The sequence below is a fragment of the Pseudophryne corroboree genome, chromosome 2 (assembly GCF_028390025.1).
Source record: "Pseudophryne corroboree isolate aPseCor3 chromosome 2, aPseCor3.hap2, whole genome shotgun sequence".
NCBI classification, from domain to species: domain Eukaryota; kingdom Metazoa; phylum Chordata; class Amphibia; order Anura; family Myobatrachidae; genus Pseudophryne; species Pseudophryne corroboree.
In genome coordinates, this window is record NC_086445.1 from 745350039 (window position 1) to 745368883 (window position 18845).

At 47.4% G+C, this 18845-nt stretch overlaps 1 protein-coding gene across 2 annotated transcripts in view; it reads right to left on the reverse strand.

The window, feature by feature from the left end:
• Window positions 1-234: 234 nt before the first annotated feature.
• Window positions 235-18845, reverse strand: part of LOC135051160 (5' exonuclease Apollo-like) — a 223050-nt gene continuing 204439 nt past the window's right edge. For both annotated transcript variants that reach the window (XM_063957292.1, XM_063957293.1), the window contains one exon: window positions 235-1999. In XM_063957292.1, the coding sequence (XP_063813362.1) occupies window positions 1326-1999 (674 nt within the window). In that variant the 3' untranslated portion in view covers window positions 235-1325. The remainder of the gene's footprint in view (window positions 2000-18845) is intronic.

Consider the following 18845-nt stretch of genomic DNA (forward strand, 5'->3'; position numbering starts at 1 on the left):
TGGGAACAGTCAAAGCTTTTAGCCTGTTGGTGCCTCGGATCAAGATCCTACTCTACACCCCAATGTTATTCCCTGTGGAATAGAGTGTACCTCGCAGAAAGAGATTTAACAAGGGTAAGTTCTTACCATAAATCTCCTTTTTCCACTAAGCGCTGGCTGGTTACCCGGGACTGTCTAATTTGTAAGATGAGAGTATCAGGAACCTCCTTGAGTTCAGAATGACATGTTTAAAAATGACTGGAAAGATACAAATGGACCTTTATTTTAAATAAAAAACTTGAATGTATGTACAAACACACAGGCATATGGATAAAAGTAAGTTACAATAAAAGGTTCACTACATAGACAGCAAATAAATCACCCCTACTTACAGGGGTGGTATTCATGTGACCGGCGGTCGGGTGACCGACAGTCACATGACCTTCTCCAGCATCTCGACCTCTCACTATCCCGATGCTCGGCATGCAAACCAACAGGGACTATTTCCCCTCATGGGTGTCCACGACACCCATAGAGTGGAAATAGAACCCGTGTCGACCGCAGGTCGCCACCGAGCCCGCAAGGGGCTTGCTGCACTCGCCCCTCCCCGCCGGGATCCCGGCGTCTGTATGCTGACCGGCGGTCTCCTGACCGCCGGTCAGCCATACTACACCCCTTTCAGAGGCTAGATATGTAGAAATGTATTAAAGTCTTGTACAAAATACGTGTCTGTATTTCATGTCATCAAAATACAGATGCTCAGCCTCAGATGTAGCCACACGCTGTGTCATACTTAGAGGGGAATTCAGTTATATGCAGTAATTTACTGCAGGCTTATTGAACTGCTCAGTTTATTCAGGTACAGCCCACAGGTTGCAGTTTACAGGAAAACATTTTTTAAATGGCCCGATCACAGCTGGCATGAATGTGGTAACCCATAGATGTAGGAACTTATCCTAGATTCTATGGATTAATGCATATTAGCGGGGTAATTTACTAGGTGAGTAACAGAGCCTGTAATTAAATAGCCCCAGCGGGTACAGCCTGAGGCTACCACCCTTTTCCTCCTGCGGTAAATTACTGCATCTGATTGAATTTCCCCCATGGAGACATCTTACACTGTGACACGATTAATGACTATCCATTTGTAAACAGGTGGCAATTAATTCAGCAGATAATGTAAGTACAAATTACACCCAAAATGCCCATAAATGGTGTAACATATCACTTCCCTAATATTTATAAGTAGGAAGATATCTGGCTAAAAGTAGTTTTCTTGTTTTAGTAATATTTTATATATAATTGCTCCTAGAAAAATCCTCTCGTATAACTTAGCAGAGAAAATCCTATCCTAAAAGCATTATCTTTTTCTTTTTTTTATTCTTCTTTATAATAAATGAATGTGGAAGATTAACCCTTTCAGAGGTCCAGTTCCCTCTACAATGCCTTGTTGGGTGCGATGGGCTTGAACATCCTTCAGAGGACTCAAATCTAACACCTCTAGGAGTATTCTTTCTCGGTAGCTTCAGTTTTTTAGTGCACACTTGTCTAAATGAAACTTTCCTTTGCATACACATTTTAACTGAATCAGGAATTTTTACAAAACGTTTTGATGCCTCGGGTCTTAGATATTGCTCTAAATGGGACATGCACTGTTGTGCTTTCACCACGGGAATAATGGAACAAGGCTTTAATTGTGAAACAAACTCAATAAGTTCATCATATGAAGAATGGTCTGAATATGGAACCACAAAGATATCTTTGCGCCGGAACTCCACTTTTCGACTGGTGGGAAGAATAGCAATGGTTGGATAGTTACAATTCCATTTAAGCATGTTAGAATAATTAACTTCTGACTGATTCACCACACGGATTCTCCCTGCTCCATCCAGTGTTGCAAAGACATCTTCAGTTTCTAAGATAGTGAGTAATTCCAGTCTCTGAGGGCTTACAACAACCCAAGACTTAAAAGTCTCTGCCAAGTCCACCAGAAGCGACTCCTTTCCAATAGTGTAGAGGCCTGTAAGTTAAGCATTTTGGTCAGTTTCTAAAATATTTACATCTTAACACATTGTGTGGGCAGTTGAGTAATTACAGGGTGGCTAATCTGGCAAATGTCCAGGGGCCCAAAAGGTGAAGAGGTCCCACCCCAAAATCAGTCACTAAATACTGTAGACTACGTGATTTTGCCAATTTGTTTCTGTGTGTACTATTAACCACTTGCCTGGCATCAGATGCGACCATACCAGCAAGTGCTTTATCTGACCTGGTCGCACAGGACCAGTCAGATAAACAGTGTTAGCAGCGGCAGGGAAGAGAAACTTCTCTCCGCTGCTGTTCTCAGAGGGACTGGAAGGTCCCTCTGCCTCCTGCACCCTCCCCCAGTGTTGCTGTGCTGCCAATCATTGCTGATCGGTCAGCACGGCAAGACCCCACACCCAAAGGCTGCAGATAATAGCAGCCGCTGGGGAAGTGTAAACCAATCCCCCTCCCACCCCCCTGTGTACCTAGCAGCTGACGGGGGTGTAAAAAGCAATGTTGCAATGTTCCGATGTTTCCAATCGATGTTCCGATGTTAAGGAAAATTATATATATATATATTTTATTTAATTTTTTAATAAAAAAACTTTTTTTTTTTTTTAAACTAAAACCAATTTGGATAGGGTTAAATTCATGTTCTTCACCTAATTCAGTCATAAAAAAATAACATTTCTGAGCGTTTTTTTTGGGGGGGGAAATCATCAGTTGCGTGGTTAAGGTACTAATTGTCACGGTTCGGGTAACTGGTCCAGGGCCGTATTTTCGTATGGGCTCAATGGGCTCTTGCCCAAGTGCCCCAGGAGCATAAGGGCCCTAGGCTGATAGCTGAGGGTCCCCTCTTTCCAGAGGTACCAAATTTTTGAAAATCGGCCATAGGGAACCAGAGATATCCGACTTCAAAGCAGTGGTCCCCATCCAAGCCTGTTAATTGCTCTTGCCAGCCAGATATCTCGGGTTCTGTATGATGTAGAGTTTTTCTGAGGGTACATTATTTCAAAAGCTGGGACTCTCCACTTTTGGTGGACACTGGCAGCTTGTCTCTACTATGTCCAGAACCAGAGATATCAGCCTTCAAGCAGCTGGTCCCTGCTCCAGCTCCACACGCCTGGGATGCAGTTTTATATTTTCATTGGTGGATTGCTCTGGCTCCTGAACTCTGATCCCCAAGTCCCCAGAACCTCCTGACAGGTGAGACTCTCTCATTTTTTTCCCATTCAAATCTAAGAAATCATTTTCCAGGAACTTGAGATATCTACAGTCATGCAAGCTGCTCTCTCACCAGAAAATGATGAATATTAAGCCCACTCCGCTATCCACACCTCCCCTGTGTATTAAACACTCCCTGCCACCCTGGAGGTTATGTACCGGGCCCCTTCATTCAGCCCAATGCCACCTTCTATAGTTTAGTGTTCTCCATCCTGCCCCATCTGTGCAGTAAAGGAGTAATTAGCAGATTACTGCTCCAGGTTCTACATGTTTAGCGGAATATAGAACACCCCCTACCCCTGCAGGACATCAAAGCTGACGCTGATAGCCCCCCCCCCCCCCCTGGAGGATGGGTGGAGGCCCCAGTACATTGCTGTGCCCAGGGGCCCACACTGCTGTTAAGACGGCCCTGAACTGGTCGTCATTTCTTATCCGTCAAGTGTCTTCTGAGGTTGGCTCTGCGTTCCAGGCTCGGGTCCCAGCTGTGTTGCTGATGTATGTATTCTGCATCGCTCCACTGTTAACCTGTAGCACTGGTACAGTGTCCGCTCCCAGTATACTTGTCAGGTCCCTGAATGGCGTTCTCATCCCGCCGCGACCGCTGCAGTTGTGCCTGTGCCTTCAGTGTGCGGAGAGCTGGTTATGACGTCTCATGCTCACTGCGGTCTCTGTCACTGTCCCTGTGGCCTTGCTGCTCAGTGTGCAGAGAGCTGGGTATGACGTCTTCTACCCACTTCGGTCTCTGCCACTGTACCTGTGGTCTGGCTGTGCAAATGGATCAGTGTGGTGTCTCCTGCCTGCCGCGGCCTCTGCTGCCATTACTGTTGTTTTCCACATGTTTCTTCCCTGACTTTCCCTCCAAGTAGTAACATGGGCGCAGCCATGTTGCTTGTGGTCACATGCTCCTGTTTCCTCCAATCCACTGCGCTACAGAACACTGTCTAATTGCTTAGCCAATGCCTGCATACCAGCAGGTATAAATATCCTGTTCCTGTGCTGGAGGATGGTCAGTGCTTCAGTTATTATCCCAGTGATACCAGTCTCTTCCCATTGTGGTCGTTCCTGCCTGCAAACTCCACTAGAGACTCGCACCAGTTCTACTCCTCCTGGTGCAGCCTGACTCCGCAGTGTCTCAACACTGCATCCTGCGTTTTCTGGATTACTTAACACCGGCTCCCAGCACTCCAAGCTCCCAGCGGTGTCCTGTCTCTGTTCCCTGGTAATCTGAGCTCTCAAGCATCTCCTGTATATGCTCCCAAGCATCATCTATATATGCTCCCAAGCATCTCCTGTATATGCTCTCAAGCATCTCCTGTATATGCTCCCAAGCATTACCTGTCTGTACCTCCGCTCCCTAGCTACATTAGTGCTCACTAGCACTATCAACACAGCTCTTCCATTGGACCAGTCCCATCTGGTAAAACCCGGCAGTTACATAGTCACTAGCTTCTGTTCCCAAAGTCACCACTCTGTGCATCGGTGTTGGTAAGGACATACCACCTCAAGGTCCTTTAAGACTTTCTCCTGTTAAATCCACACCTAGAGACTTCCACTGCACTCTAAGGAACTGTGACTTACTGCCTGTGACTTCCACACTGCAACTGCTAATATACCTGTGAGCTGTGTACTCAATAAAGCCTTTGAAACTTATCCTCTGGTTGTCGTGGTCACGCCTTCGGGCATTGGTACTACAAGTGTACACGCATGTTCAGGAATCCTATCCTGCCTCCAAAGTTTAAGTATTCCTCAGCCCCTACAACTGAGGCTTCCTGCCGTCAGCACCAGCCCTCAGTTGTGACACTATTCAGATAAGAGTTGTGACTTCTAATAAAACGATATGATGGCCCCAGCGATCGACAGCGATTTGTGTTTCACAGCCGCCACCGCACTCGGGATGCAGCAACTCTCATCTTCTCCTTACTATATAGGCCTGCCCCCAGACTCATATAACTAGCCAATGGGTCTGGGGGCACACATATAGGAAGGAAAACTGAAGCAGAGTGCTGCGTCCTGAGGGGTCTACTACGTTTTGCCGGTGCTTGGGATCTTGACCGCCGGCATGCAGGCAGCAGGGCAAGCACAAAAGAGCTCCTTGCGGGCCACGTATTTATTCTCGCTCCTGGGGTGTCATGGACACCCCAAGAGGGAGAATAGTTCTCGGTATACTGGCTGTCGGGATCCCGGCGCCGGTATGGTGAGTGCAGGGATCCCGACAGCTGGCAAATCAAATGCCTCCTGTCCTGATTGCAGCCAGGCTGTGAAACACTGGTGCCGATCCCAGAGTCAAGCTGCTATCACACATATTACATGTAACATTAAATGGTGTTTTAACTGCCCCCCCCCCCCCCCCCCATGCTAGGGGCAGCAGCAGCAGCCACTGATAATGACTAGCAGCTGAGTAAGCGAAGACAATACACTTACACAGCTTTGCCACTATCTTGTAGCGCCGGCCAGTGGTGGAACTAGCAGCGATGCAAGCGGAGCATTGCACCGAGGCCAGCCACAGTGAAGGGACCCAAAGCTGCCGGCATTACAATGAGTCACACTGACTCGTATGCCCAGAGCCGGCCTTAGCTATAGGCAGGCTAGGCATTTGCCTAGGGCATCCAAGCATGTCTAGGGGCATCCAAGCATGTCCCTGCAGTATCTCATGCTGGGAGGGACAGTCCGCAAACTAACTGTTACTTTCCAAATGTATTCAATCAGTACTTGTATACACTGCTGTTTACATTTGTAAAAAAAAATGCACACTGTGCCTTAAACTTCCTCTGACATGCTTGAATGCCCCTGACTTGTGAGACCTCAGACAGACAGCAGAAGCCAAGTAAATGCAATTCCTGGACCTGTGACATTTTCACTGACTATATAAGGTTATTACTGGATGGCTTCTATAACACATGTGTATTTTGGAAGACTGCTTCACAGAAACCTGACATCACCTATATTGCTTGTGCACATAGGGGAGGGGGACCCTGTTATCCTGTGTCCCTTATCCCTGTGCAATTCCCAGGTGTCTGCAGGGACATAACATGGGCAATATTCTCCCCACACTTTATTTCCTAGTCAGTCCATGCCGTAAAATTCCCCTGCCACCCAGCACTGTAACGTGGTCAGTAAGTTGCGTTGTGCTTTTCTATATGAAACATCAGTGCAGCATGACTTTCGGACACATCAGACTGGAGGGCAGAGCATATCACTCCCACAGTATAAAGTAAAGGGCATGCAGTAACAGACACCAGCAAACACACTGAATAGTGAAGAGAATGGACAGTTTCTACATGTTTGATACTGGTCTTTTTGTATAACCAGCAAGTGTGGCAGTATCTGTGGCAGTAGATGTGTATTATGGGCATTACTAATGTGGGGCATATGTGTAAGGTGCATTACTGTGTGGCATTATGTGTATTATGGGCATTACTAATGTGGGGCATATGTGTAAGGTTCCTTTACTGTGTGGAATTATATGTATTATGGTCATTACTGTGTGGCATTGTGCAGAGTTGAACTGGCCCACAGGGTAACCCCCCGGTGGGCCCCACTACCTGAGCGTTGCAGGTACAGATGCAGAACTAGCGGTGGAGCTAGGGGGCACCAGACAAAATTTTGCCTAGGGCATCAATTTGGCTAGGGCCGGCTCTGCGTATGCCGCCGCTACCAGTGCTGCACCCGCCGCCAGTGACCCCGGTAACATATAGCAGTAGCATGCTGCGGCAGCACATATTCAGGTCACGGCCAGAGGCCCTCATTCCGAGTTGATCGCACGTAGCAACTTTTGCTGCTCGTGCGTTCAACTTGACGCCGCCTATGGGGGAGTGTATTTTAGCAAAGCACGGCTGCAATCGCTTGTGCAGCCCTGCTATGCTAAAAAAGTTTCCTGCAAAACAAGACCGGGGTCAGACTGACTTACCCTGTGCGACGGATCCAGCGACGAAGGTCCCAGGATTAACGTCAGAAATCCGCCCTCCAAACGCCTGGACACGCCTGCGTTCGAATTTCCACGCCCGGAAAATGGTGAGTATCCGCCCCGGAACGCCTCCCTGCAGTCAATCTTCTTGCAATCGCGCAAGCTATTACTTTCTTCTCTCTTCTGGTCGTTGCCTGGCGACGGCTGTCACTGGGCAACGACGTGCATGCGCATTGTGGGCGCCGCGCATGTGCAGTTCCAACCCATTTGCACCGCACCGAAGAACCGCTGCGTGCAAATGGGTCGGAATGACCCCCAGAGTTGGAAGAGGGGCCTTTCAATTCTTTCCTCTCCTCCCTTCTCGGGCGCCTGGTGCTGCTGCTGATTGTGAAGGGTAAGGAGGGGCTGCTCTCCCATCTCCTCCCCTTTCCTCTTGAATGCCTCCTCCTCACATATACTGCTGACTGTGGGGCTAGCTGCCCATCTGGAGGGGGAGGAGGGGGAGGAGAGGCCTCTCTATGCTACTCTGCCGTGACCTACTGTATTACAGTACAGCTGATGAGGAGGGACCCCTGTCAGTTTTCCAACCATCCTCCCTCTTCCTATGTATATTCCACCCCTCCCCATCTCTGCTGCCCATCTACATGCGCCTTTTCTTGGACACTCGGGACATGAGAGCATCATGTCATGCCAGGTTCTTGTGCCTGACCCCAGCGCCTTCTGTGATAATGGCAGGGAAGGAGAAGCCATTTCCCTGCGCAGTAGCAGCCCCTGGTGAGAACACACTAGTTTCACATGCTTTTTTAATTATTTATGTATGTGTCTAGAGATGAATGTCTATATCTATCAATTTAAATAGTTGCTGGTGTGGACCCAGAGTTTGTGAGTGTTTATGTATATATGTCTCCCACTATCTCCCTGTCAGCCACTGCCTCATCTGTCACCTGCTATCTCCCTCCTACCATCTCTCTGTCACCCACTATATCCCTGCCATCCTCTCCCTGTCACCCACTATCTCCCTGCCACCCTCTCCCATCACCCACTATCACCTTGTAACTCTCTCCCTGTCACCCTCTGCTCTCCACTGTCACCCTCTGTCTCACCCTGTTTGTCTCTCCCTCTGCCTTCTGCTGTTGGACTCTGCTTCTTCATCACCCTTGGCCTCTCCCCCCCCCCCTCTGCCTCCCATTCACCCACTGCCTCTCCCTGTCAAGCACTGACTTCCCCGCCACTCTCTTCCTGCACCCACTGTCTCCTCACCCACTGTCTACCTTTCACCCCTGTCTCCCACTATCGCCCTGTCTACCTTTATCTTCCTGTCTACCTTTATCTTCCTGTCACTCATTATCTTCCTGTCACCCACTGCCTTTCCTGTAACCCACAATCTCCTTGTCACCCTCTCCCTGTCACCCTTTGGCATTTGCTGTCTCCCTCTGTCTCTGCCTATTTGCCTCTGCCTGTTGCCCTCTGACTCTACCTGTCCATCTCTGTCTCTCCCCATTGCCCTCTGCCTCCCCAATTACTGCATCTCCTTATCTGCCCCTTCCTGAGACCTTCTACATCTCCCTGTCACCACTGACTCCCCTGCCATCCACTGCCACTCCCTGACACCCACTGCTTCTCCCTGCTACCCACTGCCTCTACCAGCCACCTCTAAATGTCACCCACTGACTCCCCAGTCACCATCTGCCTTTTCATCACCCACAGCCTCACCTGCTGTCACTCACAGCCTCACCCACTGTCACCACTGCATCTCCTCATATGGTGGAGGAGGGGGACCCAGATCATATTTTTGCACCTGGGCCCACCACTCGTAAGTTCTGTCACTGGCGCCGGCTCATGTATTTCTAATATGCACGGTACAGAAATTATTCGGATATGATAAAACATGTAGACCTAACGGTGTGAAGAAATCAAATACAGTAGGAGGCCAACCTTGACAGTGTGCCAGGGGCCTCCAAGCCTCTAGTTATGCCACTGTATGTGGGCCATATATCAGAGCCTCTTTCTACTGATCAAAAGCACAATTCAGCAGACATCAATGATTGGCATTCCATTAGGGAATCTGCTAAATCCTGCATGTTAAAAATCCAATTCCTTCCGATCCCAGTCTTTTTTTTTTTTTGTCATAATCAGTGAATTTAGGATTTCCGACATGCTGGATTTCCTTGATCCCCTGCCCCAGATATTGGTAGAACAGGGAATTGCCCAATACCTGCATGAAGTATGAGCCCCTTTAGCCCTGGTGTTAATGTACTTACATTAAAATAATGTAAAATGCACAAACACAGACTTTTATAGATAGATAGATAGATAGATAGATAGATAGATAGATAGATAGATAGATAGATAGATAGATAGATATAGGCAATAGTGAGTACAAGCGCCCACAAGTGTGACAATGTATTATAACAAAAGGAATACTTAGGTGGATATATTTTTGGCCCAGTGCATCCGGAAAGTATTCACAGCGCTTCACTTTTTCAACATTTTGTATTTTGGTATATTACAGCCTTATTCCAAAATGGAATAAATTATTTTTTTCCCCTCAAAATTCTACACACAATAACCCATAATGACAATGTGAAAAACATTTTTGAGATTTTTGCAAATTTATTAAAAATAAAAAACTAAGAAATCACATGTACATAAGTATTCACAGCCCTTGCTCAGTACTTTGTTGATGCATCTTTGGCAGCAATTACAGCCTCAAGTCTTTTTGAATATGATGCCACAAGCTTGGCACACCTATCTTTGGGCAGTTTTGCCCATTCCTCTTTGCAGCACCTCTCGAGCTCCATCAGGTTGGATGGGAAGCGTCGGTGCACAGCCATTTTCAGATCTCTCCAGATTCAATCGGATTCAAGTCTGGGCTATGGCTGGGCCACTCAAGGACATTCACAGAGTTGTCCTGAAGCCACTTCTTTGCTATCTTGGCTGTGTGCTTAGGATTGTTGTCCTGCTCAGAGATGAACCGTCGCCCCATTCTGAGATCAAGAGTGCTCTGGAGCAGGTTTTCATCCAGGATGTCTCTGTACATTGCTGCATTCATCTTTCCCTCTATCCTGACTTATCTCCCAGTTCCTGCCGCAGAAAAACATCCCCACAGCATGATGCTGCCACCACCATGTTTCACTCTAGGTATGGTATTGGCCTGGTCAATGAGCAGTGCCTGGTTTCCTTCAAACACGAGGCCTGGCATTCACGCCACAGAGTTCAATCTTTGTCTCGTCAGAACAGAGAATTTAGTTTCTCATGGTCTGAGAGTCCTTCAGGTGCATTTTGGCAAACTCCAGGCGGGCTGCCATGTGCTTTTCACTAAGGAGTGGCTTCTGTCTGGCCACTCTACCATACAGGCCTGCTGGTTGTCCTTCTGGAAGGTTCTCCTCTCTCCACAGAGGAATGCTGTAGCTCTGACAGAGTGACCATCATGTTCTTGGTCACCCCCCTGGCTAGGGCCCTTCTCCCCCGATTGCTCAGTTCAGATGGCCAGCCAGCTCTAGGAGTCCTGGTGGTTCTGAACTTCTTCCATTTATGGATGATGGAGGCCACTGTGTTCATTGGGAACTTCATAGCAGCAGACATTTTTCTGTACTCTTCCCTAGATTTAGGCCTGAAAGCAATCCTGTCTCAGAGGTTTACAGACAATTCCTTTGACTTCATGCTTGGTTTGTGCTCAGGCATGCACTGTCAAGTGTGGGACCTTATATAGACAGGTTTGTGCCTTTCCAAATCATGTCCAATCAACTGAATTTACCACAGGTGGACTCCAATTAAGTTGTAGGAACAGCTCAAGGATGTGAATACTAATGTAAATGTGATTACTTAGTTTTCTATTTTTAATAAATTAGCAAAAATCTCAAAAAAAACTTTTTTTCACTTTTTCGGTATGGGGTTTTGTGTGTAGAATTTGAGGGAAGAAATTAATTTATTCCATTTTGGAATAAGCATGTAAAATAACAAAAATAGGATTTTAAATACCTACTGGTAAATCCTTTTCTCGTAATCCATAAGGGATATTGGAGACACAATTAGTACGATGTGTATAGACAGGTCCAAAGGAGCAAGTGCACTTTAAAATTCTTCAACTGGGTGTGCTGGCTCCTCCCCTCTATGCCTCCTCCTACAGCTCAGTTATAGGTAAAACAGTGCCCGAAGGAGAATGACATACTTGAGAGAAGGAACGTAACAACAACAGGTGTGGTGAGATTTAAACACCAGCACAACAATTCATAACTTAGCCAGCAAGGTCTGGCAACATTAACATAATCTTAGCCAGCAAAGTCTGGCAACATTAACAGCAACAGCTGAACAGGAACACCAAACAGAGAACCTGCAGAAAGTCAACGCACAGAGGCGGGCGCCCAATATCTCTTATGGACTACGAGAAAAGGATTTACCGGTAGGTTTTTAAATCCTATTTTCTCTAGCATCCATAAGGGATATTGGGGACAGAATTAGTACGATGGGGATGTCCCAAAGCTTTCAGAACAGGCAGGAATGTGCAGAGACAACTGCAGCACCGCCTGTCAAAACTGGGTATCCTCATTGGTCAGGGAATCAAATTTGTAGAACTTCACAAAAGAGTTAGTCCCCGACCAGGAGCAGCCCGGCATAGTTGTAGGGCCGAGACTCCACGGGCAGCCGCCCAGGAGCCCACCGATCTAGTAGAGTGGGCCTTCAGAGACTGTGGAACCAGTAAGGCTGCCGACACATAAGCCTGTTGGATCGTAAGCTTAATCCAATGAGCAATGGACTGCTTTGAAGCAGGGCAACCCTTCTTTTGTGCATCAGACAGCACGAACAAGGAATCCGTCTTCCTGATCTGAGCCGTCCTCTTGACATAGATCTGCAAGGCTCGTACAGCATCCAATGCCTCCGGAATGGAAGCAGTGTCAGAACTGGACGTAATAAGTTGATCACAATAGGTTGATCAAAGTGAAACGCGGAGACCACCTTCGGCAGGAACTGCTGTCGAGTCCTGAGCTCTGCTCTGTTCTCGTAAACGACCAAGTACGGACTTTGCACGACAAGGCCCCCGATTCTGAGACAAGCCTAGCAGAAGCCAGAGCCAGTAACATCACCATTTTCCATGTGAGGTATTTATCCTCTACCGTCGTCAGAGGTTCAAACCAGGACTGTAGAAAGCGTAACATAACATCTAGATGCCAAGGTGCTGTAGGAGGCACAAAAGGAGGTTGTATATGAAGCACCCCTTGCAAGAAGGTCTGAACTTCAAGCAAGAGAGACAACTTCTTCTAGAAGAAGATGGTAAGAGCTGAAATCTGGACCTTAATAGATCCCAGACGTAAGCCCTTATAAACTCCAGCCTGCAGGAACCGTAGGAACTAGGGATGAGCGGGTTCGGTTCCTCGGAATCCGAACCCGCCCGAACTTCAGTTTTTTTTACACGGGCCCAAGCGACTCGGATCTTCCCGCCTTGCTCGGTTAACCCGAGTGCGCCCGAACGTCATCATCCCGCTGTCGGATTCTCGCGAGACTCGGATTCTATATAAAAAGCCGCGCGTCGCCGCCATTTTCACACGTGCATTGAGATTCATAGGGAGAGGACGTGGCTGGCGTCCTCTCCGTTTATAGAGAAGAGAGTGACACAGTAGAGAGAGACACAGTAGTAATTTTGGGGAGCATTAGGAGGAGTACTAGTAGTTACTTGCTGAAGTGATAGATAGTGTGACTGTATTATCTGACTTGTGGGGGAGACACTGACAGTGGGGAGCAGTTAGAGTCTGAGAGCAGGACTCAGGAGTACATATAACGTACAGTGCACACTTTTGCTGCCAGAGTGCCACACTGCCATTGTGACCACACTGACCACCAGTATAATATATATTGTGATTGTCTGCTTAGGAGTACTACTTGCAAGTTGCTGATAGTGTGACCAGTGACCTGACCACCAGTTTAATAATCACCACCAGTGAGTTTAATATATATATATATATATATATATATATAATTGTATATAATATATATATAATATTGTATACCACCTACCCGTGGTTTTTTTCTTTCTTTCTTCTTTATACATACTACTATAGTAGCTTACTGTAGCAGTCTGCGGTGCTGCTGAGCTGACAGTGTCCAGCAGGTCCGTCATCAGTCATTACATAATAAATATATATACCTGTCCGGCTGCAGTACTAGTGATATTATATATATATATATATATATATATATATATATATATATATTGATTTCATCTCATTATCATCCAGTCTATATTAGCAGCAGACACAGTACGGTAGTCCACAGCTGTAGCTACCTCTGTGTCGGCAGTCGCTCGTCCGTCCATAATTGTATACCACCTACCCGTGGTTTTTTTTTTTTTCTTTCTTCTTTATACATACTACTATAGTAGCTTACTGTAGCAGTCTGCGGTGCTGCTGAGCTGACAGTGTCCAGCAGGTCCGTCATCAGTCATTACATAATAAATATATATACCTGTCCGGCTGCAGTACTAGTGATATTATATATATATATATTGATTTCATCTCATTATCATCCAGTCTATATTAGCAGCAGACACAGTACGGTAGTCCACGGCTGTAGCTACCTCTGTGTCGGCAGTCGCTCGTCCATCCATAATTGTATACCACCTACCCGTGGTTTTTTTTTTTCTTTCTTCTTTATACATACTACTATAGTAGCTTACTGTAGCAGTCTGCGGTGCTGCTGAGCTGACAGTGTCCAGCAGGTCCGTCATCAGTCATTACATAATAAATATATCTACCTGTCCGGCTGCAGTACTAGTGTGATATAATATATATTGATTTCATCTCATTATCATCCAGTCTATATTAGCAGCAGACACAGTACGGTAGTCAACGGCTGTAGCTACCTCTGTGTCTTTTAGTTGTGCTTATTAAAATATGGAGAACAAAAATGTTGAGGTTCCAAAATTAGGGAAAGATCAAGATCCACTTCCACCTCGTGCTGAAGCTGCTGCCACTAGTCATGGCCGAGACGATGAAATGCCAGCAACGTCGTCTGCCAAGGCCGATGCCCAATGTCATAGTACAGAGCATGTAAAATCCAAAACACCAAATATCAGTAAAAAAAGGACTCCAAAATCTAAAATAAAATTGTCGGAGGAGAAGCGTAAACTTGCCAATATGCCATTTACCACACGGAGTGGCAAGGAATGGCTGAGGCCCTGGCCTATGTTCATGGCTAGTGGTTCAGCTTCACATGAGGATGGAAGCACTCAGCCTCTCGCTAGAAAACTGAAAAGACTCAAGCTGGCAAAAGCACCGCAAAGAACTGTGCGTTCTTCGAAATCCCAAATCCACAAGGAGAGTCCAATTGTGTCGGTTGCGATGCCTGACCTTCCCAACACTGGACGTGAAGAGCATGCGCCTTCCACCATTTGCACGCCCCCTGCAAGTGCTGGAAGGAGCACCCGCAGTCCAGTTCCTGATAGTCAGATTGAAGATGTCAGTGTTGAAGTACACCAGGATGAGGAGGATATGGGTGTTGCTGGCGCTGGGGAGGAAATTGACAAGGAGGATTCTGATGGTGAGGTGGTTTGTTTAAGTCAGGCACCCGGGGAGACACCTGTTGTCCATGGGAGGAATAGGGCCGTTGACATGCCTGGTGAAAATACCAAAAAAATCAGCTCTTCGGTGTGGAAGTATTTCACCAGAAATGCGGACAACATTTGTCAAGCCGTGTGTTGCCTTTGTCAAGCTGTAATAAGTAGGGGTAAGGATGTTAACCACCTCGGAGCATCCTCCCTTATACGTCACCTGCAGCGCATTCATAATAAGTCAGTGACAAGTTCAAAAACTGTGGGCGACAGCGGAAGCAGTCCACTGACCAGTAAATCCCTTCCTCTTGTAACCAAGCTCACGCAAACCACCCCACCAACTCCCTCAGTGTCAATTTCCTCCTTCCCCAGGAATGCCAATAGTCCTGCAGGCCATGTCACTGGCAATTCTGACGAGTCCTCTCCTGCCTGGGATTCCTCCGATGCATCCTTGCGTGTAACGCCTACTGCTGCTGGCGCTGCTGTTGTTGCTGCTGGGAGTCGATGGTCATCCCAGAGGGGAAGTCGTAAGCCCACTTTTACTACTTCCACCAAGCAATTGACTGTCCAACAGTCCTTTGCGAGGAAGATGAAATATCACAGCAGTCATCCTGTTGCAAAGCAGATAACTGAGGCCTTGACAACTATGTTGGTGTTAGACGTGCGTCCGGTATCCGCCGTTAGTTCACAGGGAACTAGACAATTTCTTGAGGTAGTGTGCCCCCGTTACCAAATACCATCTAGGTTCCACTTCTCTAGGCAGGCGATACCGAGAATGTACACGGACGTCAGAAAAAGACTCACCAGTGTCCTAAAAAATGCAGTTGTACCCAATGTCCACTTAACCACGGACATGTGGACAAGTGGAGCAGGGCAGGGTCAGGACTATATGACTGTGACAGCCCACTGGGTAGATGTATGGACTCCCGCCGCAAGAACAGCAGCGGCGGCACCAGTAGCAGCATCTCGCAAACGCCAACTCTTTCCTAGGCAGGCTACGCTTTGTATCACCGGTTTCCAGAATACGCACACAGCTGAAAACCTCTTACGGCAACTGAGGAAGATCATCGCGGAATGGCTTACCCCAATTGGACTCTCCTGTGGATTTGTGGCATCGGACAACGCCAGCAATATTGTGTGTGCATTAAATATGGGCAAATTCCAGCACGTCCCATGTTTTGCACATACCTTGAATTTGGTGGTGCAGAATTTTTTTAAAAACGACAGGGGCGTGCAAGAGATGCTGTCGGTGGCCAGAAGAATTGCGGGACACTTTCGGCGTACAGGCACCACGTACAGAAGACTGGAGCACCACCAAAAACGCCTGAACCTGCCCTGCCATCATCTGAAGCAAGAAGTGATAACGAGGTGGAATTCAACCCTCTATATGCTTCAGAGGTTGGAGGAGCAGCAAAAGGCCATTCAAGCCTATACAATTGAGCACGATATAGGAGGTGGAATGTACCTGTCTCAAGCGCAGTGGAGAATGATTTCAACGTTGTGCAAGGTTCTGCAACCTTTTGAACTTGCCACACGTGAAGTCAGTTCAGACACTGCCAGCCTGAGTCAGGTCATTCCCCTCATCAGGCTTTTGCAGAAGAAGCTGGAGGCATTGAAGGAGGAGCTAAAAGGGAGCGATTCCGCTAGGCATGTGGGACTTGTGGATGGAGCCCTTAATTCGCTTAACAAGGATTCACGGGTGGTCAATCTGTTGAAATCAGAGCACTACATTTTGGCCACCGTGCTCGATCCTAGATTTAAAACCTACCTTGGATCTCTCTTTCCGGCAGACACAAGTCTGCTGGGGTTCAAAGACCTGCTGGTGACAAAATTGTCAAGTCAAGCGGAACGCGACCTGTCAACATCTCCTCCTTCACATTCTCCCGCAACTGGGGGTGCGAGGAAAAGGCTCAGAATTCCGAGCCCACCCGCTGGCGGTGATGCAGGGCAGTCTGGAGCGACTGCTGATGCTGACATCTGGTCCGGACTGAAGGACCTGACAACGATTACGGACATGTCGTCTACTGTCACTGCATATGATTCTCTCACCATTGAAAGAATGGTGGAGGATTATATGAGTGACCGCATCCAAGTAGGCACGTCAGACAGTCCGTACTTATACTGGCAGGAAAAAGAGGCAATTTGGAGGCCCTTGCACAAACTGGCTTTATTCTACCTAAGTTGCCCTCCCACAAGTGTGTACTCCGAAAGAGTGTTTAGTGCCGCCGCTCACCTTGTCAGCAATCTGCGTACGAGGTTACTTCCAGAAAATGTGGAGAAGATGATGTTCATTAAAATGAATTATAATCAATTCCTCCGTGGAGACATTGACCAGCAGCAATTGCCTCCACAAAGTACACAGGGAGCTGAGATGGTGGATTCCAGTGGGGACGAATTGATAATCTGTGAGGAGCGGGATGTACACGGTGATATATCGGAGGATGATGATGAGGTGGACATCTTGCCTCTGTAGAGCCAGTTTGTGCAAGGAGAGATTAATTGCTTCTTTTTCGGTGGGGGTCCAAACCAACCCGTCATTTCAGTCACAGTCGTGTGGCAGACCCTGTCACTGAAATGATGGGTTGGTTAAAGTGTGCATGTCCTGTTTATACAACATAAGGGTCGGTGGGAGGGCCCAAGGACAATTCCATCTTGCACCTCTTTTTTCTTTCATTTTTCTTTGCGTCATGTGCTGTTTGGGGAGTGTTTTTTGGAAGGGCCATCCTGCGTGACACTGCAGTGCCACTCCTAGATGGGCCAGGTGTTTGTGTCGGCCACTAGGGTCGCTTATCTTACTCACACAGCTACCTCATTGCGCCTCTTTTTTTCTTCTTTGCGTCATGTGCTGTTTGGGGAGTGTTTTTTGGAAGGGCCATCCTGCGTGACACTGCAGTGCCACTCCTAGATGGGCCAGGTGTTTGTGTCGGCCACTAGGGTCGCTTAGCTTACTCACACAGCTACCTCATTGCGCCTCCTTTTTTCTTCTTTGCGTCATGTGCTGTTTGGGGAGTGTTTTTTGGAAGGGCCATCCTGCGTGACACTGCAGTGCCACTCCTAGATGGGCCAGGTGTTTGTGTCGGCCACTAGGGTCGCTTATCTTACTCACACAGCTACCTCATTGCGCCTCTTTTTTTCTTCTTTGCGTCATGTGCTGTTTGGGGAGTGTTTTTTGGAAGGGCCATCCTGCGTGACACTGCAGTGCCACTCCTAGATGGGCAAGGTGTTTGTGTCGGCCACTAGGGTCGCTTAGCTTACTCACACAGCTACCTGATTGCGCCTCTTTTTTTCTTCTTTGCGTCATGTGCTGTTTGGGGAGTGTTTTTTGGAAGGGCCATCCTGCGTGACACTGCAGTGCCACTCCTAGATGGGCCAGGTGTTTGTGTCGGCCACTAGGGTCGCTTAGCTTACTCACACAGCTACCTCATTGCGCCTCTTTTTTTCTTTGCGTCATGTGCTGTTTGGGGAGTGTTTTTTGGAAGGGCCATCCTGCGTGACACTGCAGTGCCACTCCTAGATGGGCCAGGTGTTTGTGTCGGCCACTAGGGTCGCTTAGCTTAGTCATCCAGCGACCTCGGTGCAAATTTTAGGACTAAAAATAATATTGTGAGGTGTGAGGTATTCAGAATAGACTGAAAATGAGTGGAAATTATGGTTTTTGAGGTTAATAATACTTTGGGATCAAAATGACCCCCAAATTCTATGATTTAAGCTGTTTTTTAGGGTTTTTTGAAAAAAACACCCAAATCCAAAACACATCCGAATCCGACAAAAAAAATTCGGTGAGGTTTTGCCAAAACGCGGTCGAACCCAAAACACGGCCGCGGAACCGAACCCAAAACCAAAACACAAAACACGAAAAATTTCAAGTGCACATCCCTAGTAGGAACCTTCCTCAGTGGAATTCTGCAGAAGGACATATCTCCGCCAGATATGATAATAGTGTTTTGATGTCACAGGTTTTCTGGCTTGTACCATAATGGCAATTACCTTTTTGGAAAACCCTTTGTGAGCTAGGATGTTCCGCTCAACTTCCATGCTGTCAAACAAAGCTGCCATAAGTCCTGGTAGATGAACGGTCCTTGTTGAAGAAGATCCCTTCTTAGTGGTAGAGGCCAAAGGTCCTGTACAGACGTGTCCAGAAGAGCCGTGTACCACGCTCTTCGGGGCCAATCC